General features: G+C 32.1%; 2 protein-coding genes across 2 annotated transcripts; both read left to right on the plus strand.

The window, feature by feature from the left end:
- Nucleotides 1-1,749: 1,749 nt before the first annotated feature.
- On the plus strand, nucleotides 1,750-22,099 carry LOC130447418 (shootin-1). Its single transcript, XM_056784232.1, has 8 exons — nucleotides 1,750-2,083; nucleotides 14,462-14,711; nucleotides 15,915-16,101; nucleotides 18,993-19,248; nucleotides 20,255-20,418; nucleotides 20,479-20,665; nucleotides 20,722-20,979; nucleotides 21,759-22,099. Exons 2-8 carry the CDS (start codon nucleotides 14,498-14,500, stop codon nucleotides 21,978-21,980), a joined length of 1,488 nt encoding a protein of 495 aa, XP_056640210.1. The 5' UTR covers nucleotides 1,750-2,083; nucleotides 14,462-14,497; the 3' UTR covers nucleotides 21,981-22,099.
- Nucleotides 22,100-23,318: 1,219 nt separating this feature from the next.
- On the plus strand, nucleotides 23,319-24,512 carry LOC130440768 (mitochondrial fission 1 protein). Its single transcript, XM_056774094.1, has 3 exons — nucleotides 23,319-23,461; nucleotides 23,726-23,984; nucleotides 24,073-24,512. The coding sequence occupies exons 1-3, from the start codon at nucleotides 23,417-23,419 to the stop codon at nucleotides 24,222-24,224; spliced, it is 456 nt and encodes a 151-aa protein (XP_056630072.1). The 5' UTR covers nucleotides 23,319-23,416; the 3' UTR covers nucleotides 24,225-24,512.
- Nucleotides 24,513-25,262: the final 750 nt, after the last annotated feature.

Below are 25,262 nucleotides of genomic sequence, written 5' to 3' on the forward strand. Positions count from 1 at the left end.
TTTGGATTGTCTAACTAAATATATATTATTGTTTAATTTGTATAAATAAAATTTAATTTTGACGTATAATACCGTGTGAATTTAATTGAAGAAAGTTTTGATTGTTTGTTCAGGTAACATCAAAAACCCATAATGGAGATAATTAAATAATATGCACAATGTAATAAATAGAACGAACACAATAAAAATAATATTTTTTTGAGCTCTTAAGTTTCATATAATTTATGAACATTTCATTTACTGCGATCGTTACAGAAAAGATACATTTTGTGCACCAAGTGTTTATAAATACGACATCCTGTTCGAACAAAATAAAAAATAGCTCCGTTTAAAAATTGATTTCCTTTTCCTACATCAATGTCGAAATAATGAAGAAATGTCTAAGATGAAAAATTTCATGTCACTCATCACGAAACAAATCAAGAGGTGTGTAAATTGACGCCTACTTTTTCCTGGTTTTATACTAATGAAATATACGTTTTTTATTAATGTTCATTTATAATACAGGCAGGTACTAAATAAGTACAAAAATCAATTGCTTTTGTTTAATTTCTCTTTTTTCCTTCAAATGACAAAAAATTGAATAAGGGGTATTTTAAATTCGAATAATATAGGGGATCTTCGTAGTTAGAATTATTGTGTTACGTAAATCAATACCAATTTCATATACGTATTTAACATCAAAAAAGCAACATACTTATAGTCCATTCGTTTAGAGAACGAGGCAATTATACCTGCATAAAAGCAATAAGAATGAGGTTAATATTCATCTCTTTAAATAACAATCTATTTCAAATTCAGCCTATAAATAATAGTATAAAATAGGGTGTTACCCATAATACATACTTGCTGGAAAATAGTATGGTTGATATTTGATTATGGTATTTACCAATATTATTATGGCAGAAATAGAATCGTGGAAAAAGAAGAGATAGTTTGCTAAAGAAGGAAATATTTTAGGGAAATACGAAAATTGAAAACAGATGGAAAACGTGATAAGGAAAATCAATTAAATATCCTAGGGAAGCTTATTCACAGGTTTTTGTACAAAATGATCCGCTACTATTTGTGTCAATGTCTACCAAAATGATTGCTAATGTTTTTGAAAAGTATTCTTATCAAAAGTTTTATATTTCTATTAATTACGTCATAGCACTTCTTATAGTACAAATAGGCTCAAAGTATGAAATTCCAAATATTAATATTCATATCATACAGTGTATTGCATTTAAGTTAAAGACACTTCTATATTTTATTTATTGACAAATCTTCTTGATTTCAAGTTTTTCCGATAGACAATTAAAAAAAAATGATTATTCATTATTTCTGACTCTCAAAAATGCTGTCAGTTCTTACTGTCAATTCAAATATTCTCATATAGTTATTACTAAATTTATTTCGTAGTAAACATCAAAACTTTTTTATATTGAATGTGCGAGGTATTTCAGCTACATGCTTTGGCAGGCGTTAATAATGAAGTAGACTGATAATTCTTCTGTTTAATAATATAGCAAATCACTAAATTGTTAAGCCCCCTTCGTATTTTTGTTGTACTACAAGAGCTTGCGTACAGGTTGACCAGAAATGTTATTAACGATTATGAATCGACTATAGAATACATTGCTTGTAACAGCACATTTTACTTTGTAAATAATTACAGACTTTTTATAATTAAATATATTTATTTGAACACAAAACCTTGTCCTCCGCATTTTTATTGTGACCCATCGCTTCCATACAAAATTTCGTGTATAAAATAAAGTATGTCATGCGTATAACTTATCGGCGACGAACATGTGTGAAGGAAATGAGTCACAATCTCAGATATGGCTTGGAAGGAGTCGGATCTTTGTTGGCCGAATCGAAAGATAAGTCACAATTTATTTCACTTGTTTCAGTTCGCGTCTACGTTTACGGCGAGCTCGACACGACTTGGCGCTTCTTTTTTATTTTTATTTGAGTTGAACGGTTTCGTGAGACTTTCACCGAATCCACCGGTTTAACGTCTTCTGGTAAAATTTTGTTCACCAGCGGTTCGCAGGTGGATGTTATTTCTTAGATTTTGCGGATATTTCCGGTATAGGTGAGTTCATTTTATCATTTGAAGGAGGATTGATTTGTAAATGCGTTCAAATGAAGGTTATTTTCTTTGTTTTATGTTGAGAATAAGATAATGAGTAACGAGTTTTTTATTGAATTTTTTATCTTATGTGTTTTATGAATGTACTGTTGAGAATTATCGAGCTATTCAATATACACGGTGTCCAAATGAAAATCACTCATTCTAAATAACTGCGAATGTAATAACTTTTTGAAGTACGTCGATTTTGATTTCATAGGGAATATTATAACACTTGTGTATATGTAACTACTCGTTACTTTTTGAAGGTTGTTTTCTCTTATTTCAAAATGGCATAGGGCTGAATATGAAACTTTAGAGAAAATTGAAAAAAAAAACGATCATTGGGGTGGACACTACGTTTTTAAAGAATCTGACGATTCTAGCAGTTGTTCTGTGTTGTTCTAAGTTTGTTCTATATTCTTCCAAAATATATACGCTGCTTTTGCACTGCGCTAGGAATTCGAAGCACTTACCTTGCACTAATTTAAGGCACATTCAAATATTCATGTAGTTTTATCTTAATATTTGGAAGACTGACTAATCCATCATTGCACAGTTGAAATTACTGAGGCTACATAAAATTTGGAGGGTGGGTTCCTCCTACCACGTCAACATTTTCGTTCAGGCCTGTAGAATATAAAAAATTCTTCGGCACAATAAATCAGCCGATGAAGAGATCGAGTAATAGACCATAGACCAGTTTTCATAAAAACATGGAAAAAGTAAGACTGTAGCTCATAGTGATTCATATAAAAAAGAAGGTAGCATCATATTTGTACCAAAAAAAATTGGTGAGGACATGAACGCAACTCGCTTCGAATTTAGGTCCTTTCCGCAACTTTTCAAATAACATTTTTGCAAGCTTTTCCCAGAAAATAATAAACTTTTATGAAGAATTGGTAACCCTCTCCCAAGTGATTTATTAGTTATGATGCATCCTGTATAAATACTAGTCGATTAGGATTTATCTAATGGTTATAAATAAAACGCTTACATCAAAATCAAATTCGTTATCTCTATAACTTGACATAATTCTTAGAGTTATGATAATAATTTTAGATATGGGTTTATCCTTTATTGAGGAAATTCTTATTTTTTCATTATTCATTTGAATTTTTTCGAAAAGTCAAACAAAATTATAAATTTTGAAATATCAATTATGGTCTAAAATCCATTGACATTTTTGAATGATGATATACTTGATACTTTAATTTTCGAAATACTGTTGTGAAGGTTCTAAGTACCATCCGTGAGGATTAGCCCTGATGACAGTTCGAAAAGGGTGAAAACATCATCAATCTGCAAAAAACGGGCAATTTTTTATTACATGATTAAGGCTAACATTTTTTTTCAATAGTCCTTTGATAACAGAAAATCATCGACTTAACTTTGGCAAATTGATTGGACAGAAACTGAGATACAAGAAAATAAAGATAACTTCTTTTTATATATCAAATTATCTTCAAAAAATCGTTTTCCAAAACACGTTTCCATCACTAGTATAGTATTTGTGCAGTAGCGGTTTGAAACGAACGTGTATTTTTCTAGTGCCGAAAAAATTGAAGAAAATTCTGACCGTGTGCTATAAATTGTTGCAAGAGGTCTAAGGGGACATTCTCTATCTCGTGCGCGTGTTTTTGAGTGGTGTGAACGCTTTAGTAAAGGCCTAGAAAGCACTGAAGACGCCCGGCGCCCAGGTCGGCCTGTGACTCTTTCAACTTCAGAAACAGTGATCAAAATCAACTAAATTGTGCGTGCAGATCGTCGTATGAGCATCCGGATGATTGCCGAGGCTGTAAACGCCGATAAAAAACGGTTAAAAAAATTTTACATGAGGAATTACACGTGGCAAAAGTCTGTGCGAAGTTGGTGCCAAAAAATTTTACCCCTGACCAAAAGCTCTTGCGCCAACGGGTCTGCTGAGATTTCTTTGAAAGGTTAGAAAAAGCTCTACTTTGAAAGGGACCCGATTTGAGTCGATGGAAACGGTAAAGCAAAAAACGGCAGAGCTTCTAAAGGCCCTCACCAAAGAAGACTTCCAGCACTGCTTCGATCAATGGAAAAAACGTATGGAAAGATGTGTGGCGAGGGGAGGGGAGTATATTGTAAGGAAGCATTCGAATGTAGAATAATTTTTACAATAAAACCCTTTTTCGTCACACATATCGTTATTTAATAGTCAGACCTCGTATACATTATTTCTTAATATACACAATAAAACTATTTAAAAAAAAATAATAACAAAAATAAATATATAGATAAATTTAGTTTTCCTTGTGATAATACGTATATCAACATTAATTGTTTATGCATTCCAACACATTTAACCTATTCGCCATTTTGGCATAACCTTTATTTATAATTGTTAATACAGTTATACGAGATTTTTTTGGTATGGTACTCTGTTACAATAACAGGATAGACATCAATACAATTAAATTTATATTCATTGAATTGATAATGTTATTGAAAAAAAAAAATAAAAAAAATGTCTACACCCAAAGATAACTTTTATTTATTTATTTACGTAGGTTTGTACGTGTATAAAACCAGATGTTTTTTAAACGACTATAAATATTAAAAAGAAAGAAAATAGTGTCGTGATTTATACAAGGTGTTCTAATAGTAGCTAAAGTTTTTAATTAGGGCTACGACCCGTACTTTATAGAGTATTGCACGTTATTTCAGCTAATTGTCCTCGACATTTTATAGTCCGGTAAAATTAGACCAAAAAAATAAGAGTGAAGCTACATATATTCCCACCAAGCTGTAAATCAATAAAATTGTTTAAAATATAATTAAAAATAAAATTTTAAAGTTCCCCATCATTCCCTTGTGTGGAAAAAATGTTATTCAAGGTCAAAGGTTAAAAAAATGAGTTTTTCTCGATTTTCAACAAAACTGTGAGTTTTATCAAAAAAATACCTTAGACAAAAATTATAGATCATAAAATTAACTACAAAAAACGTATGAATACTTTTTTCCTACGAACCACCGTTTCTGAGATATAACATTCGAAACATTGTAATCGTGAAAAAATGCAACTCCAACTGAAAAAACTATTTTCTTCTGAACAGTATGATTGACTGCCTTTTCCCAGTTTTCAGACTTACAACTGCTCAACACTCTTTTACCAAAGGAATTATTTTTTCTTGAAATCTTATCTATGCCCATACCAGTTCAATCCGGTTTTCAGTTTCTCTTTATATAGGGAACACAAAGAATACGATTCTTTTCTTGGGATAGATTGAATGTTATAAACCACTTTTAACTAATGTCTGTGTCCCTTTCCTCTTGGTGGATTTAAACCAATAGATAAATTATTTGAAAAAGACACTCTTCGACTTATAACACTTTCATCTTGCCAAAATTTAATTGGATTATGTTCTTCCTTGATCCATGTTTTATCTAAATAAATTAGATCACCATTTCCTTTATAATCCTTGGGTAATTTCTTTTCCATATAACAATATCTTTTTTATTAGAATACTTTCTGGAATGCTTTTTCCAGTGAAAACCCAATGGTGATTAATTTCGATAAATACTTTCCGATATATTGATTTAGCTCCGATACAGGACGATTTAGATTTTTAACTGAATACATTCAAAAAAGTTTTCTATACATAAGCAGGATAAAAAACTATGTGATACGATGTAAATGGACGATAATATATAAATCGAGTGGTTGTACACATCAACTTTTCAGATGGTATCGCCCTTGCTCAAAAATTTTAAGGTCATAGATGATGGTGCAGTCTCCGTATACATTGACTATCTCTATTTACATAGACGTATTGCCTTTTAAAAAATATTTGGCCCATTGGACCTAGAAATACATACAATACAAATAACGTTTGCAGCATTCTGTTTAAAATTAAATAAGTTTTATACTTTTTTTTGTGGATAGATGGTGCTACCAGTGTCATCATGAACTATTATGTTAACGGGTTGTTTCTGTAAATACACGTGGTTGTTTGTTTGCTAACGAATGTTTTGAAACAATTATAGATATTGACGAAAAAGTTGGCATTACCAAACATTTCCATTTGAGCTTACATTTATTTCCATAGTTGCATTTTATAGTAGAAATTTCTTATTTCTAATAAAAAGATTAGTGAGAGTTTCTAGGGTTGTTAAACGAGGCTTACATTGAGGAGGCACAGCCACCAGATCCAAACGTTCTCACTGATGAGGACTCTGCCGACGAAGATCAAGATGGGAAATTGGAGAGGCCGTCAACTTCACTCTCGAAGTTGAAATAGAGCTTTCGAACGAACAACCCTGTTCCCCCTATGATTTTAAAGACCCAATGAAAAAACTGGTCTCAAAGATAAAATTAACTGGATTGAAAATAGCGATCAAGACAACACAAGATGTCGAACTTTTCTCTATAAACAATTATATGTAAAAAATGGGTTTATGTATTAAATTCAATGTAAATTTTCATACAAAATAAAAATGAAACTTCTAATTCTTTTTTTAACTAAACGGTCTAGCGTTTTTTGCTACCCATGCAAAAAAATATTTATAAATAATGTTAGTTACTTATAAATATTGTATTTAGTCACTAAAAAAATTCATCCTATAGAAAATAAATGGAAAACAATCTTGGTGAAAACGGGTTAATGACAGCTCCATACTAATTTTTTTCGATATTCAGAAAAATCTTCACAACGACTCACAACGCGTGCGTAAAGTTATTTCGTAACAAAATTTTTGAATAACCCTCGTATGGCGATGTACCCAATGTCTTATGATATTTAGGGATTTAAAAAAATAACATTTAATCAATTTATGCGGCTTACAAACATTTCACAATTAACTAATTATGTCAATTTCATTAAATGTTAATTAATTCATTACTCATATTATTTGACGCAATTTTAGATGTTACAAATTTTTAATGCAAAGTTTAAATATTAACCGCTTCCTATCGAATGGTCTGTGAAATGAATTAGTTTATGTGTTTCTTAATTGATTCATTATTCGTCGAAAAGTTTTCAAATTCCGTCAGCTGGAGTGTCTATAAAAAGTTTCCTACTAATGCTTTTATCTCAATCAACGGGAAATGTAACACAGAATTTTAATAACGAAAAAAAACGGAGTGAAAGAACTGTAAGTATGATTAGATTATCAATTGAATTAGATCTTTTTTAGAAGAACATTCGACATACTGGGAATCTACTTATAAATTTAGAAACCATATACGTACTTAATAATAATACGTCTTCAAATAACGGATGATGCTCTAGTAGCGCAACATGCAAACGGTACACATTGGCGAAAAAGAAGAAGAAATAATTACCGACAATTCCCGATTTTGACAACAACACACAACCAAATAGTGTCAATGAAGTGTCACTCGAAATGCGCAAGGCTCTAGCTGAATTTGAGGGGACAAACTCAAAATTACTCATTTTGAGGATCAACAAAAGTTCGATTCCATCGATAAAAGCGAGCTAAAACGTCTAATGGAGTATAATAATTGTGCACAACGTTTTAAACTCTTAGAAACCATTAGTGCAGTCATTGAAGCAAAAAATAGGGTCTTCCCTCTATATTTTTTTACTGTGAAGCAATTTGCATGAAATTTTGGAATTAGGCTCATCTTACCCTTAACTTCAAAAGAGAAAATGATCTGAGCTCCGCCTATTACTTTTAAGGGGTGTAAACAACTCCTTAATTGAAAAATTGACATTTAGCCATTTTACGTGTTTAATATTAAGGGGTGACATTACCTCATAATACAATCATATTCAACCATTTGAAAACCTTACAACCATTGCAAACAACCCCTAAATTGTGAAAATTTCTTTGGTATGACATAAAAAGATTTAAGTATTGAGTAAATATTTTATGTAGGTCAGAAATAATTAGTAATAAATATTTATGTGAAAAATATCCCCAAAAAATGTGCTGAATTAAAAATTGTACTTTACATAATCTACTTGTTAATTTGGTGACAATTTAATCGATATGTCACTTGAATAATTGACAAACTGATTAAATTAATACGACAATAAACTTAAAAATCTACCAGGGATAATCCGAGCAATACACATACTTACCTTCATTCAAATTCACTTTTCTCCAAATATTCACACTCCGAAATTTTCTCTTTACTAAGTAGAACAAAATACGGCTAGTTTTTGGACCATAACTTCATTTTTGATGCTATCACAACTTATAAAAAACCATTTTAAAGGGAATTGGAAGAGCTAAAACTTTTTTCATTCCAATATATAGTGAAAAACCTTTTATTTTAAAACGGTGAAGGGTCAAAAGGGTCGAGAGAGACTGTGATTGCCCTGCCGCGCACTCTTTAAACAATCGTCAATTTTTCTGTGACAGAAAAAAAGACAATGATATTTTTTGTCGGAAAAAGACCTAGATTTTTCAAAAATATACTTTTATACGTATCTTTCATCTTTTTGATATATTATGAAATGAAGGTGGTTTTTTTAAAAATTCAAACATTTCTTAAAATCGTGATTTTTTTGAAAAATATGTATCCTAAAGCAGCCAAACTGCTAGAATCGATCAAACTCTTTATATTAAAGTTAATTCTAGACGAAATACGATTAATTTTACTTTTGGTGGTAATGGCACTTATGAAACCCATTGATTTAAAAGAAAAAACCATTAGATGTTCCTCTTATTTTCATTAGATGGCATTGAATACATCGATTAAATTTCAGATGAAATAAAAAACGGCTTTGATCTTTAATATCTCGCTTAATATTGCACTTAGAACACTTTATATAAAACCGATTTGTTCAGTTTTTTACCTGCTACAATTTTTTCATTATAAAATTTTCGTTAAAATGCATATTTTTGGAGGTATTTGCAAAAAACCGATGAAAAACGTGAAAAAGTTCCAAATTTTCAATTACCAATAACTTGAAAAATATTGAGTTTTTTGAAAAACTTTATAAAACATTTTTTTTCTCAAAATAAGGCCTTCTATCGATATCCGAGGTTATTTTGAAAAAAAAATTACACTACCGAGAAGGGGTGACAACACCCCCAGGGTGGGTGCGGAGTTCAGATCGTTTCCACTTTTGAAGTTAAGGATAAGATGAGCCTAATTCCAAAATTTCATGCACATCGGTTCACAGTAAAAAAATTCGGAGCAATAATGCTTCAATGACTGCACTACATATCAGAAAATTTTTTGAAAAAATAGATAGTCAATCACAACATCCAGAAAATCAAACAACATTTGCGTGAGTATATTGATCTGCTTCAGCGGAAGTTGAAAGCGAATCCAAACTTTTATAGAGGCACATAATGTGCACGAAAAAGAAAAAACAGCAACAAAAAAGTATTTTACAGAAAATTTGGAACTATGATTGATAACAACACCAATCAACCTATGTTCTATACCATCGAAATAGACGTTGGACAAGAATTTGTCCTCACTATGATGAAGCCCCAAAAACCACATGAGAAACGCCGACTGGATAGCAGTTGATGATTTCAAATTTAAGGAAAGTCTATCTCTGAATTCCGACGAAACGTTTATTACACGTTTTTATATACGACGGCGATTGGTTTATATTGTTTTTATAGAATCAATTTCTGGGAAGGCTTTTTGGTTTATCCATATTCTAGAACCGAATTATCCAGAAATTCTTATTCTATAAATAGGCGCTTGTTTATCAGCGAGGAAGTCAGTAAATAATTGAACGTCATAGTGAACGTGAAAACAGTGAATTTAAATAAATTATATAAGTGAGAAACACCGTGTGTATAAATTAAATAGTTGAAAAGTTAAATAATAGAGGATAATTATCATAAATAGCGAGTAGTTTAGTGTTTTAGTGCATAGTTTATGGTGTATAAATAAATTAAATAAGTGAGAAACACCGTGTGTATAAATTATATAACTGAAAAGTAGAATATTAGTGGATAATTATCATAAATAATGAAAATCACCGTGCGTATAAATTATATAAGTGAAAAGTTGAATATTAGTGGATAATTATCAAAAATAGCGAGTAAATTAGTGTTTTAGTGCATAGTTTTTGGTGTATAAATAAATTAAATAATTTAAAAAACCGTGTGTATAAATTATATAAGTGAAAAGTTCAATATTAGTGGATAATTATCATAAATAGTGAAAATCACCGTGCGTATAAATTATATAAGTGAAATGTTGATTATTAGTGGATAATTATCATAAATAGCGAGTAAATTAGTGTTTTAGTGCATAGTTTTTGGTGTATAAATAAATTAAATAATTTAAAAAACCGTGTGTATAAATTATATAAGTGAAAAGTTCAATATTAGTGGATAATTATCATAAATAGTGAAAATCACCGTGCGTATAAATTATATAAATGAAAAAATGAATATTAGTGGATAATTATCAAAAATAGCGAGTAGTTTAGTGTTTTAGTGCATAGTTTTTGGTGTATAAATGAATTAAATAAGTGAGAAACACCGTGTGTATAAATTATATAAGTGAAAAGTTGAATATTAGTGGATAATTATTATAAATAGTGAAAATCACCGTGCGTATAAATTATATAAATGAAAAAATGAATATTAGTGGATAATTATCAAAAATAGCGAGTAGTTTAGTGTTTTAGTGCATAGTTTATGGTGTATAAATAAATTAAATAAATGAGAAATATCGTGTGTATAAATTCTCCCCGCCGTTTAAGTAAATTAGAGAAGGAAAACAATTTTTTTTCGACCAGTGCTCAAATTAAAATGTGTTTATATATTGATTATTATCATACTAATTTCATTCCTTATTTGTTACATTATAGTAATTAAATGTGTGAAATTCCAAGGATTAGTTTTAATACTATTCAAATAGAAAGAAACCATTTTGGTGAAATTGAATCATAAAATTTTTTTATTTGTATAAAAATTAAAATCTTATCACAATGTATTAGGAAAAGTACAGAAACGTCATTAATGTAAACAGCTGATTAATTAAACGTGTTTACTTTAAACGTTGTAGCTGATTTTTTTGCGTTAAAATTATAAATTATTTTTTTTTTATTCAAATATTTTCGTACACAGTTTCGATATAATCATCAAGACTTTTCGTAAACTATGATCCTGAATCAAATAGTTCACTTATCATCTGATTGGGGAGCTTAACCTACAATAACTTATTATTTTTCTTAGTTCAGTTTTCCAGAATATTCCATGGTCATATCTTTACGTTTATAAACCTGATGCGAGGAGTCACTATTAGTAAGTGGATAGTAAGACGAAAACTGCAGGAAAATAATCCCTAAAACCCCTCGATTGGTCCAAACTTAACTCCGGCTCATCATCAAGCACGCCTGCTTGTTGCACAGGATCATCTGAGCTAGACGTTAGAAAAACGGGGATCAGTTCTGTTCTCAGATGAAACCTGAATATGCCTCAATAGTAGCAACCGAAGAAGACAAATTTACCCAGAGAACGATTTGCAGATTGCTGATTTTAAGAGCGGAGTGCTCATGAAGGTGGTTCCTACATGATCTGGGGTGTAATTTGTATACGAACCCGAACCGTTCATTCGTAGGGTCGACCATGTTCACGAAAGAAGTTTGATAGATCGAGGAAATTTTAGCTTACGTCGACTACGTTGCAGACTAATTTACCTTATGACAATGCAAGGTTGCACTCCGCCAGAATCGTGCAAGATTACATTGCAGAATTTGATAAAACATTTATAGGATGAGCTAAAAAGAAGACTTCCTACCCCAAACTTGATCCCGAGCTTATTGTTGCAGTAGAAGATGAGTGGTTTAACATCACACGAAAAACAATAACTAACTTGATTAAATCTGTGGTTAATCGTATGAGAAATGTTATTTGGACAAGGGGAGGTTATACCCATACCTAAAGGTTGACAATGTGCCACGCAATTATAGATATTCCCTTATCAAAAAAGTACTAACCCATGTGGATCTCATAGCCCTTGGTACCGAATTTCCAATTTATTCAACTCATACCGTCTGTTTGTATGGTACACAATTTCATACCAATATTTAACTAACTTCTCATTAACCAATCAACTTGAAATTTTACTTTCTCATTTACTCTCGATGACAATAAATGAATCAATTAACAAATCTATGAATTTATTCACTAATTAATGTTAATTAAATAAATTAATATTTCATAGGATAAAATATCAAATCAGTACAACTTATCAATCTATTCGGTCCAAGGAATCGATTCTTTGATTAATCGATTTCAGATCGCCATGTCTACACCATTTGGTGTCAAATAAACACGAAAGTTGAAGACACCAAATGGCGTCAATAGGAGCGATAGGCTTAAGGGGCAAAAAATTTAATAGCAACTATGAAATTAAAGAATCGCAGTTTTTTTTATTTATGACTTCTCTTCCCATGTGAGGCTAAGAACTCATGGTATATAAAGAAGACGAAAGTAATTTCGATTTCTAAAAACGATTCTACGTCATTAATCTTCCAAAATGAGACGTCTAATTGATTTCCAACAATGATTTAAATAATAATGAGAATGGAATAAGGTGTGTCGGCATTTTTTACGCGATATTTCCGAGTGAGAGTGTGAATGTCATCTTCCAGTCAACTCGATGCCGATAAAAAAGAAATCGTCGGTCGGTTTAATTTTATTGCTGCGACTGAGGTAGAGCGTGTTCAATTTTTTCATCACGTATGAACGTATAAATTTTAAATAGTTTACATTTCTATGTATTTTTAACTAGTAAAAGAATTCCTCGATCTCTAATGAGAATCGAATATATATAATCTGATTTCGGTTTATATAAAAATTTTCTATTTCGAGAAAAATATTTGAAGTTTCCTACTGAAAAAATAATAAACAAAATTGTTTCGAAAACAACCAAAACTTAGCTGTTACGTATTGAAAACTCTAAATAAAACTGAAACGTAAATGAAAATAAATTATTTTTTCTTTATCTCTGCATCTTAAACATTCACTATGTTACGTGATGATAACTAATAGCCAATAACCAACCCGATGATCAGCATTGACCTTTTGAGTTGAATGAAATCTCCACCCAGTACCTTGGATTACTCTTTGAAGAAGATTTTGATGTGTCGCAGCCGGTGGTTCCCAGCCAGTTATTCAAAAAACTATTTCCAGCTCTTCTATCCAATCAATAATTTTATGAAATCGTTGGATGCGCGAATTAGGGAGACAAGTAGCATACTCGTGATAGAAATTTTCGCTAAATCGTCTATTCTTTCATTTCTTTGAACACCAGAATGTTCCGAGACCTAGTTACTCGTCGCCAGGTTTTGAGATGAACTAGCGCGTACTTCCTCTGACTTGTATTCCTATGAAAAAAGTTGTTCCGTCTTGTTTCTCCAGATGATCAGCTTGTTCATTACCAAGCACTCTGGTATGGTCAGGTACCCACAATAGAGTAAATTTATTGTTTATTCCAGTGCTCCAAAGATTGCGTGCAGTACCGTACTAGCTTTGATTTATTTTTATAAGAGTCAAATGCTGCTCTGATATCTTTGCGTTGTGGTAGTGCAAAACGTAGCTACGCATGTAAGAATTGCGTTTGTTTCCGTATAGAAAATGGAAGGTTCTGAACCCATTGGGATTGCAAGCTTCGTTCCTGCGAACATGCTTGTTTATTTTCTATTTTCAAGCCATCAGTATAGAATATTAATGAGGCTCGTGGGAATAAAATCCCTGCTTTTATCCGTTCCAAGTAAAGTTTGGAAGACATAGCATTCGTGATCATATTACTTAAATTTCTTTAGAATGCTGAGAAGCCCGATCGGGTCGTCGTGCTTCATGTTCTAATCCTTATATGTCTTTATTGCCCACTTTATAGCTCCACTTTCTATAAAAGTCTTCAAAGGGAGTATCTAAAATGACTTTTTAGTGCCTGTCAATACAAAATAAGCCGCTTTCTGCAGCTTATCTAGGGTTGTTTTCCCAGTTTAGTTTTTGATAGGTCGTACAACAGATTTGTACATTCAGTTCCTCCGAACATTATGGTGTAGGGATATAAAGCAATTCCTAACTTATGGTTTTGTTCCCATGTGAGTCTCCGATCGAAGGTAATCCTGAATTAAGAGTTGTACCCTGTTCGTTTGACGGTTTTTGTTCTTGTACTTGTTTCTCGTAGTAATTAAAACTAGGGTGGTCTTCGAGGAGTTTATGCATAGGTTAGATTCATGAGCAATTGTTCGACTAGTAAATTATTATCTAGATTGATACTGATAATGCCATAATCTAAGTACCATGCCTAGTTGGACTCCTCGTATTACCAGTACTTGATGGATGGAATGTCTATAATTGAGATTAACCGCGAGAAGTAGTGAAAAATTATAATTATTCTTGTTGTTGTTGTTTCAGGTACCACATTTGATCTTCATGTAAAAAATCAACAGAATGTCTATCAATAACAGATACGCAATGTCCTTAAATAAGACTAATTCCAATGGAAACTCAAGTATACCGTTAAGGAGGCAATACAACAAACAATTTTCATCACCAAGCAATATGTCGAAAATTCCAGTTACCGAGAGTCAGGCGTTAAGATGGAAAATGAAATATGAAGAAGCTGAAGAGAGAAGGAAAGTTATTTTGATAGAAAAAGAAAAAGGTAGGAAAGAATAAATTTTACGGCAAACAATTCGTTTCAAAACCACTTTATCTTAACATGTTATGATTCGTTTTAAATTGAGGGGTAGAAATTTTCACATGTGAAAACCGTCATTACTTATGACATACCCTCTGTATGTTGTTGTTGTAAGCTGAAACTGAGCTTTGGAAAAGCATATGGTTTGATTGTTTATCAATATAATTCTATGAGGCCTTTGGTCGTTGGTCCTCTTTATGTGCGAACTCAAAGCGAGGGGAATCATAATGTCTCCTGACAGGATCTAACTGACATTTCTACTTAGTAGGAATTTCGATCTCAAGCTTCCCAGCAGGAAGGAATGAGACCAAAATGAGGTTATTACACGTCTATTACACGAATTGCTCTAAAAAAGGCGAAATGGCTGGAGCAGGACTATACAATCCCAAATTTGGTTAGGAAGGTAAGCTTCCGTTATACATATTGAGCTAGTAGCTAAGATTGCCGCAAATATAAGGAACACATTTACACAGACATCGAAGAGGCACTAATACCCTGGTAAATCATGACCACGGAACCCAAGCACAAAAGAACTAAGTGGAAGAAAGAGCGGTAAAACTGTTCTAGATCTATGGTACGAATTGGTCAATCTTGGAGCCACCCAATCGATAAAATTGCTCGAAATCGCGGTTTTAGTAACCCTTTGGAACAGGTGAAGCAAAAAAGAGACATTGCTTGAATCATAGTTATAGTTGGGTTAGTGGAAACTCAAGGCCCTTTACGCACACTCGACATCTAAAGCTGGGAAGCATATCAGGTATCTGGGCGTCTAGTATTTTAACGTCACTAGGCAAATTATCACTATGCTAGGTTTTCGCGTAGTGGAAAAGCCTTGCCCCAAAGTCAGCGACACGTGGAGGATTGTCCATGGGCTTGGGCAGCTAAGAGGACCGTAAAGGGACTACCTGGGCAATTAGGAACGACAAGACCTTGACAGTATTAGTAAGAATACAGTTATATGAAATGTCCGCTTCAAATAGAAAAGACTTTCACAATAAATTTACAATCAAGATCATTTTTAAGTTGGAAATCGAAAAAATTTAGTAAACGTGTGGCAACATCTTCAAAGCTAGTGTTTTTGTTTCCATCAGTTTTTTTCGGAATGATTGAGTATATTATTAAAAATAAACTCCAGTCTTAAACTTAACAATTTTTTTTTATTTTTAGCACTTAGAAGTTTGGCGGACATTGAAAAAAAACATTTAAATTTACAAATAAAACACGATTATTTAGAAACCGAATTGTTTGAAAAAAACGAAGAATATACCAAATTATCAACGGCTTCTAAAAATTTGTACAAAGAATACGAAACATTGAAGAATCAATATGAAACAGAAACCAGGGCTATGTCTGGGTGAGTAATGCAAACTAAAACTGTAACTGTCCGAATTTCAAAGTAAATTCTTTTAAATGTCAGTGATGTGCTTAAACTAATTATATAAGATCATCATAATATGACATTAGATTGATATATCTTTGGTTATTGGTATGACTAGAATCAACATAATCATTTGGTCGTAAAAACATCGTTCACTAAGATAAACTTCAGTCTCTGAAGACGTACACTGGTTATCGAAACGTGCGAATGCTGCATTATAATATCTAAAAAACGTTTACTAAGCTTCGGAGGGCACGTCCGGACCAGACTCATAATTTTTTATTATTTATTGCACCCGCAGCTGCCGAGAAATGCGCCTGCCTATTATAACATTAACTTAGAGTAGCCAAGTGCAAGATCACGGTATCAAAACGAACTTAGCGGCATATTTTATTGCTTCAAGGCTACTTTATCGGGAAAATTACAAAACCCTTTCGGTAGCCAACTGTGATATATTTGTTGAGCTGGCGACATGTACTAGGCGACATATTTTAATGCTAGTATAATCTAAAAAGCTCTAAAAGAACCACCCATTTCTATTTTTGTGGTATTAAGCTACGGCAGCTCTTTTGTAAAATCTCGGCGGAGGAAATAGTTAACTAGGCAGACTTAATGGCATATTTTACTAGCTAATTTGTTGCTTCTAGATAGTCTAATATGGAACAGTCCGGATCTTTCTCTGTCAGTAAAAACTACCCTTTTTCTTCTTACGACGCCGTGTCCCTAAGGAGTTTGTCGATCCAAATGGCTATTGACACACGAGAAACCGCAGCTCTAAAAATTTCTGTCTGTCCGAGCCATTTGCGCAAATCTTTCAGCCATGAATGTTACCTACAGCCGACCGAATCTCACATCGCTCGCCTCTCGTTCTATGCATTAGGTACTGCAACTTTCTCTCCTTGATTGTCGTGAGAAGTTACCCATTTGCTGTAGGACCTCTATTTTGTCTTATGTTCCGTCCAAGATATCCGCAACATTCACCTGTAGGCGTATATTTTGAACGCATAAATATTCTTCTCTAAGGCCGCATCCATGGTCCAACTTTCGTATCCGTGAAGATGAACAGGAAAGATGTAACAACGAAGCTTTCTGGTCCGGAGTTCCAGGCTGATGTTGCGGTTAGCCAGAAGTGTCCTGAAGCTGTTTAGAGTTTTCCGCGTTTGCTCAATTGTTGATCTGATTTCGAGTTTTAGGTCGCATTGCTAGTTGACGATCGTGCCCGGGTATCTTAGAGATGACACTTGTTCAATGATCTCTCCATGGAGTTTAAGGGTGGCGTTTCTACCCGTGCTACTGTGATATTAAGCTGCGGTAGCCAGTTGCTTTATCCCGAGACTAAAATTAGTTATTCGAACGATTTCCTCGGCATATTTTATTGTTATACATATATATTGAATATACAAATCATGTATCTACGTATGCCAGCATTTCAAAACGAGCCAAATAAAAAAAAAGAATTAATCGAAGCAAATCGATACTTGTTTCTCTACATTACGGTCCATGTGGAAATAGCAGGGCCGGATTAAGCTAGGGGCTTGGGGGGGCTATAGCCCCGAGCCCCAGGTCCAAGAGGGCCCCATCATTTGGAAATCATTCTGTATTTTTTGATGTGTTGATACCACAAATCTAACGTATTGATATTATAATGTGAATTTTATCGGGTTATCGAATTCCTTAAGGGGGCCCCGTCATTATTTTAGCCCCGTGCCTTATAAATCATAATCCGGCCCTGGGAAATAGTGACGTTAAATCAACGTAAAACGGTCAACTCCAAAGGGTACATAACCATTTGTTTACCAGAAGTCCTTGGAGCAAATCGAAAGGCGTCAAGGAATCAATCTACATGATGTGCGGAATTTCCTAAACATGCAGAAATCATTCTTATAAAGGGAATTCACCTACTCGCTCATCCATAGATCGACAGAGCACGCGGTAGGTGTTATTAGACCTTAAGATTATCGAAGGTCTAGGTATGTTACGCGGCTTCTTTATGCCCCAGTCGTGTCGCGAAAATAACATAAAATCTCTTCACCTTGGTTTAACCCATTTTTAAGCTTACAAGTATGAATTTGCGAGAACGGAAACAATTCGTGTACGAACTAGACAAAAAGATGTCTTGGTACAAAAAGATAAATTTGTTAAAGTATATTATTTTGAAATTTAATGAATGGATTATGGGGTGGGCAAAAACTTTTGACTGGTAGTGTATCTAATTGGTATAGATTTACTTGATTTTTCTATGAGGCACAAACAAAGAGCTCTAATTGACTTTGAATTTGAGTTTTTTGTTTTATACGTTTCTTAATATACTGAAAACATATGTGACAGAAATGTCATAAAACTTTTTAATGGAGTTTCACGTTTCCACATCAAATTTTAAATCAAATTTAATATTAAATACAGTGGCATTTTCAGCATTTCTCGAAACATTCTTAAAGAGTTCAACACGATTGAGGTAAACTATGTGCTCCAATTTTTGTTTATTATGAAATATATGGATCCGCGATCTTACAAGTTTTGATATTTTCAATAATTCGTCGGAACCAATTGTGAGATTATAGGTTAGAAAATGGTTAGTTAATTCTATTTATATAAAGAAAAGTGAAAAAATGATTTTCATCATCTATTATTTCGTTGAGCACACAACTAGAAGGATCCGCAAGATTTTATAAATTATGATTTCATTATAATGGTAGTTAATGCATATTGAAGGGCTCAACTCGACGGATTTTTCAAGAATAATTAGAAAACCGATACTATTAAAAGCTAACTTAAATTTTCATCTTTCAATGCTATACCTTGATTAACCAACATATACAAATAATAATTACAATTTTAATAAATGAATGTCATTAATTACTTTTTAGAGCTCTTAAAGATGCCACGTTGTGGTATAGGGAAAACAAAGAACTGAAAAGAAAAACTCTGCTTTTAATGGATAAAGATGCCGTAGATGAAGGCGTCGATGCAGGGGAAAACGAATCAAACTCTGAAAGCGATATAGAAAATTTGAATAAAACCATCAAACAGCTTAGTACCGAAGTAGCCGAATTACAGACCGAACTGGACAGTTCGAGGCAAACCGAATTTCAGACTTCCGAAGAAAACATTCGATTATCAGAAGTAAGTATCTACATATTGGTATCAGGTTTGGTTATTTTATAAATCTTTTTGACTCCAAAAAGATATTTTATCCAAGTCGTTCGCTTTTTGCTGAAACGGGCAAGACATTCGCAGAATAAATGTTCTGCTGAGTCGATGCCTCTCTGGAAGAATCTGCATTGTTTTCTCTAAATTATATCGCTTTAGTGACTTGTCAGAAAACCGACCACCAGTTTAATATCGTTTCTAGATATCTCGAGAAGTTCCTCGGACTTCTAGCTGAATATTTAGGATTGTATTAGTCCTGGAGGGTTTCTCCAGTAAGGCACAATCTGATCCTTTATCAATCCTTCCAGTTAATTGTTTATGTAATATTTCATGAGGCAATTCTGGTTTAAAATATTGAGTCGTTGCGCAATGATTCCTCATTGCCTGGGGAGCGTACTCAATAGCATTCAGGGCTATCCGAGTAGATGTGCTTTCTAGCGATATTTCTGAGCAGATAAGTTTCTTTCTAGCAATTCTGACCGAAAATCGGTGAGGACTTTTTAAATTAACATGGAGAGCTTTTATTTTGGTTCAAATTTGACCAATCCAACGTCTTCCACAAGTTCCCAAACATGTGTTAACCAAAGAGATGTATTTCGAACTTGTGGAACATCTTTATTGAACCATGCTTGGAATTTCGATTTAAAGGTCTGTGTATATCTTGTTTAGCCAGATGGCGCTATTTTAATGGCTTTTTTTAGCGTCTAACGTGAAAGGAAGGCAGGTTTAGTACGTTTGTAAGGTTAGGGGAGGGGCATCTTGCTATGGTCCTTGTGATACACAAACTGATCAGCCTTTGAATTTCGTTATTACTTAGACTAGTGTTGTTTTAAGGGGGTTAAGTCTAGTTAGATTTTGTCCACTACTAGTGACCACAGTAAGGGAGACAGGAGCCCCTCTAGTGGATAACTTTTCATTGTAGTAATTATAGAAGTGACTTATACCTTCCGTATTTTAATAGAAATATTACACGTTTCAGGAATTGGAATTAGAGAAACAAAAGAATGTCCAATTGGAACAAGAATTTAGAGAATTGAAAAAAGAACATGAACAAACTTTGAGGATAATGGAGATGATGAAAAACGAGATGAAAGATCTGCAGATGTTAGAAGAAGAACATAGAACGAATTTAGCCAATATAAAGTAATTCAATCTACTACTTTTTTAGTATAAGGTGTTTCATTAAAAAAAATTCGATTTCAGGAAAGAATGCGATGTCCACAAAAGGGAAAGGAACGTTTTGAAGCATCAGAGCACTTTAATAATGCAAGGATTACATGAAAGTGAAGATTCTGAAAAATCTTTATTATTATTTCAAGAGATAGAAGACTTGAAGAGGACATTAGAAGACGAAAGAAATAAATTCGAAGAAGAAATTAGTATTCTTCAGGTAGATTTACTAATTTCAACTTAATGAATAATTTTTTTATAAATTTAAATTTTTAGGATCGTTTGGATCACCAAGATCAGCACGCTCAAATTGAGGTACTCGAAGAACAATTGAAATTAGTAGAATCAGAACTGCAAGCTGCTAAAGAACGAGCAGATCGAGCGGAAGAAAAACTTAAAGCCCCTCCTGCACCACCTCCGCCACCGCCGCCACCTATGCTACCTCCTCCTTGCGCTGATCCCCCTGTTGTCCCACTGAGACGTAGAAGAAGTAAAGTTGCACTTTCGGATCTCGCTGAATGCATAGGAGTACAAGTAAGTATGATAAATTTAATGTATCCTTTTATTTTAATACACACAAAATTTTATCATATTTTACAATTAATGAAAGACCGTTCTAACTAGAGTACAACAAAGTATTTTTTGTTGAAAGGTTCTAGACTAGAGCCGGCCCTGTTTATACTTTATCTGTGACGAATTCCCTAATACTACATAATAATAAATATATTCATCATCGTCAACGTTCAAATTAAAGGATTATTAATTTTTTCTGTAAAATTTTCACACTACCGCTGACAATTGTATCATGATTCATTTTAAAATTATAAAACTGCATATTTTCCATCAATAAGTTGCATGCAAAACAACTTACCCTATTTGGAATTTATACAACATTTCACACTTAACTGATAAGTTTATCGCGTTAATTTAAGAATAATTATAGTGTAAAATTTCTCAATATAAATTATCCTTAATTAGTTTTACGCACCAAACGTTAACAATAAAAAACTAGGTTATGTTAAAACAAAATGGTGATCTAATTAATTTATAAGAGCAAGATACTAGGCCTACTTAGGAAAAAAAACCGCGAGATAAGTATTAACCGGGAGATTTTGAACTAGTTGAAAATTTCGTATTTGATAGAGAATATTAAAATTTTCACAACACAAATATTATAAGTAGTGTAATATATAAAAAATTTAATGATAATTCTACATTGTAATTATTATACTAGAATAAAAGTATCATGTTGGTTGAGATTAATATTATTGTTAAATAAAAAGTTATAGACAAAGAATATTTTCATTTTTCAGGAGAATGCAAACCCCGAAAAAAAATCTGCCCCTGGTGTTAACGAAGATATAATAAATGCTATCAAAGCTGGGCAGTTTACATTAAGAAAACCCAAAAAAGATAAAGAAAAACAAGATAAAGAACAACCAAAAGCGGTTGAAGAAATACTAAATATACTGCATAGTCTGAAGAGAGCTCCTAAAAAGAGACAAAGTCAATGTATTGGAGATGTGCAGTTGTAAAATATTTGTCCGACGTTAACCGAATTAGATATTAAGTTGTATTGCATATTGTATATGTATTAAATATTATAACGCATTTTTTATATATTTTTGTTACACAATAAAGTTTTACAACTTTATTTTTGGTTTCATTTCCTTACAGGAGAATAGAATTATTCTATTATCACTACTTCTTCTTAACTTCTTTTATTTTCAAATTTGTTTATACGGTTTGGTACAGCAAAATGGAATAAATTCGTTGATAAGATATAAAGGTATGTTGGGAAAAAATGTGAAAATGGCCAATATCAACTTTCTTATTTTGAATGCAGTTCCCTGTATATTATTTTTTTATTTATCAGATTTGTTTAACAAAAATACACAAAATACCAATTATACAAGTGTTTGGTTATGGAAACAACACACAGACGTAAATGGAAGTTCCACGCTTATTTTACGAATCCCAAGGAACAATTAGCAAAATAGAAAAGAACCCACAAGCTCCTGCGAATATAATATGGTTTCAGTTTCAGTTTCCAGAACTAATTTATTCCAAATCGGTGGACAGGGAGGCGTGTACATTGACATTTTTTATTTTTTTTACATTATAATAATCAGTATGATTTATTAAATTTTTAGTATAATATAGCGATTTATGAATAGGAATTATGTTTGAAATTTCTGAAGAATCCAAAAACAAAATAATACACTGGAGGTTACAATTAAAATAAGAAATTTCGTATTGGCCACTATCCCATGACACACCTTGTATATTTTTTATCTTTTTGGAAAAAATGCGTATTTAAAAATAAAAATCGGCGTGTCGCAGCTCCTTAATTATTTATTGAGGAATTTATTCCATTTGGCTATGGAGGGTGGAAGGTGAGGAAAACCATCTCAGGTTATCTAAAAATGTCAGTTGCAAGAGAGCAAATTAAGGTAGCGCTCTAGTAGCAGTTGGACGAATTTTAAAAAGAGCGCCACAAATTAGAGTAGGATAGCAAATTAAATTCTTTTTTGAAAGTCATAACTATTTCAAAGAAACTATTAATATGCTAATTTATTCGAAAATTGTACATAAAATATATAACTGCTAAATTCATATAATTTCCACTTGTTACACTAGCGCTATTTTGGCGAGTGTTCGAATTATAATTTGCTGTTTACACTTTTTCAACTAATTCCGCATACAAGACGGTTCTCCTCACTTCTACACTCCATACATTTGGCTGTTCCACACCTTATATAAGGGCTATTCACTACTAGATTCAATTCAATGTTTGGATAAAGATAAATTATAAAGTTTACATTTTTATCGATTTATTGTTTAGATATTCATTAGTAGGTGGCGCTTTAATCAGGAGAAGTCATTTTATAGATTAACATTGACATTGACATTAAAATTTCGTAAAAATTGCAATCGACTTTCTAGCCATTGCTAATAAAACTTTAAGAAAATGGCAGATGTATTAACAGAGACAGTTTCACCCGAAGATTTAAAAGTAAGTATCCTTCTTTTACTAATAATGTAAATCTAGAATTTAATATAGTTAGATATCGTGTTTTGTATACAAGTTTTATCAGTTCTGACTCATTAGTCTCATTACATTTATGAAGAAACTAATCATAATTTGTTTTGTATAATATAATTCGTGTGAATATATTTCAAATATAGTAACTTTTTAAAATTATTTTGTATAAGTAGTAATAAATACAATAATTATGATTTTGTACTTTGTACCTTTTCAAATACCATATTTTTTTAGAAATTCGAAAAAATTTATCACGAGCAGTTATATAAAAATGATGTTACCCCAAGAGCCCAATTTGAATACGCCTGGTGTTTAGTTAGAAGTAAATACTCGGCAGATATTCAAAAAGGAATTATGTTATTAGAAGAGTTATACAAGACAAACGAAGAAGGCCATAGAGACTATTTGTACTATCTTGCAATTGGCAGTGCAAGGCTCAAGGATTATTCTAAAGCCTTAAACTATGTTAGATCTTTTTTGTCAATTGAACCAGGTGAATAATTACAATATATTATATTGCATGTATTACAAAGTTACAGAACATAATAATGGACATTATATATATAATATATTTATGGTAGGTAATCAACAAGTATTAACTTTAGAAGAAATCATAAGGAAAAAATTGGAGAAGGAGGGTCTCGTGGGTATGGCATTCACTGGAGGAATAGTTCTTGCTGTGGGAGCTCTAGTAGGAGTCGGCATGGCAATTGCCAGTAGAGGCAAATCATAGTTGTTCCTGGATTTGTTCAATTATTATTTTTTTAGTGACTGATGAATACCAAATATCAATATAAATTTTTTGTATGTCTTCAATAGTGTAATTTGTTTAGTTTTTGCATTTAATTCAAATTATGAGCACTAAATTTCTTTTTGTTTGGACATTAAACTACATCTAGGTATTTAAATTGTACTATTATTAATTTTTGTGATTCTTTCTTTCACTTTTGTTTTTAAATGTATATATTCTATTGTTTCGATTTATGTTAGTTCTTTTTAAATTAATATATATGGAGTTAAAGATGATTTTTTTATTAAATACCCAATCCAGTGGCAGATTTACCAATTTACTGCTTCTATAGACCCCTAAAATTTGTAACCTTAGTTTACAATTATTTAAATTATATTTTCTATAACGAAAATATAAACGTCACAATTTGAGAACTAAGATTTTATGTGAGATTGTTGATTATTTTGAGCAAAAAAACTTTCAAACGTCAACTACTTTTAAAGTATGTATTAAAACTATTATATAATATTAATACATATTTTTTTCATAATACTCATAGTTTAACAGCAATAAAATAAATATTTTCCTAAATTAGCTTCAAGAAAAGTGGGTTTAAAGTAACATGTGAAGATGAGAAAGACGACATATCACTCTAGACTAGGACCAGGCAGAGAGTTCAAGAAGAATTGCACTTTAAAGAGACTGAGTTCAAAGACTTTGTTACCATTGATAATGATTTAGTGGTCTGTGGTGAACCAACTGACATTGTCACATCTGTGTTGCCGGTTACTACTAATGCAGAAGAACGTGAAATTGATGAGCATAACTTCACAATAAAATATGCTTCAAACATAATAAAATATGTGTTTCTCAAAAAGGGAGTTTCGAGTGATGGTGTAGTCTAAATAACCTGAGTGAAGTTATCCAAGGATTTCTGCAAATACTATATATATATATATATATATATATATATATATATATATATATATATATATATATATATATATATATATATATATATATATATATATATATATATAT

The sequence above is a fragment of the Diorhabda sublineata genome, chromosome 1 (genome assembly GCF_026230105.1).
Source record: "Diorhabda sublineata isolate icDioSubl1.1 chromosome 1, icDioSubl1.1, whole genome shotgun sequence".
NCBI lineage: Eukaryota > Metazoa > Arthropoda > Insecta > Coleoptera > Chrysomelidae > Diorhabda > Diorhabda sublineata.

Coding starts and splice junctions, on each gene's coding strand:
- LOC130447418 (XM_056784232.1), top strand. CDS start 14,498: ATGTCTATCAATAACAGATACGCAATGTCCTTAAATAAGACTAATTCC. Junction 19,249..20,254: donor AAAACATTCGATTATCAGAA/GTAAGTATCTAC, acceptor TACACGTTTCAG/GAATTGGAATTAGAGAAACA. Junction 20,980..21,758: donor CTGAATGCATAGGAGTACAA/GTAAGTATGATA, acceptor TTCATTTTTCAG/GAGAATGCAAACCCCGAAAA.
- LOC130440768 (XM_056774094.1), top strand. CDS start 23,417: ATGGCAGATGTATTAACAGAGACAGTTTCACCCGAAGATTTAAAA. Junction 23,462..23,725: donor TTTCACCCGAAGATTTAAAA/GTAAGTATCCTT, acceptor ATATTTTTTTAG/AAATTCGAAAAAATTTATCA. Junction 23,985..24,072: donor TTTTTTGTCAATTGAACCAG/GTGAATAATTAC, acceptor TATTTATGGTAG/GTAATCAACAAGTATTAACT.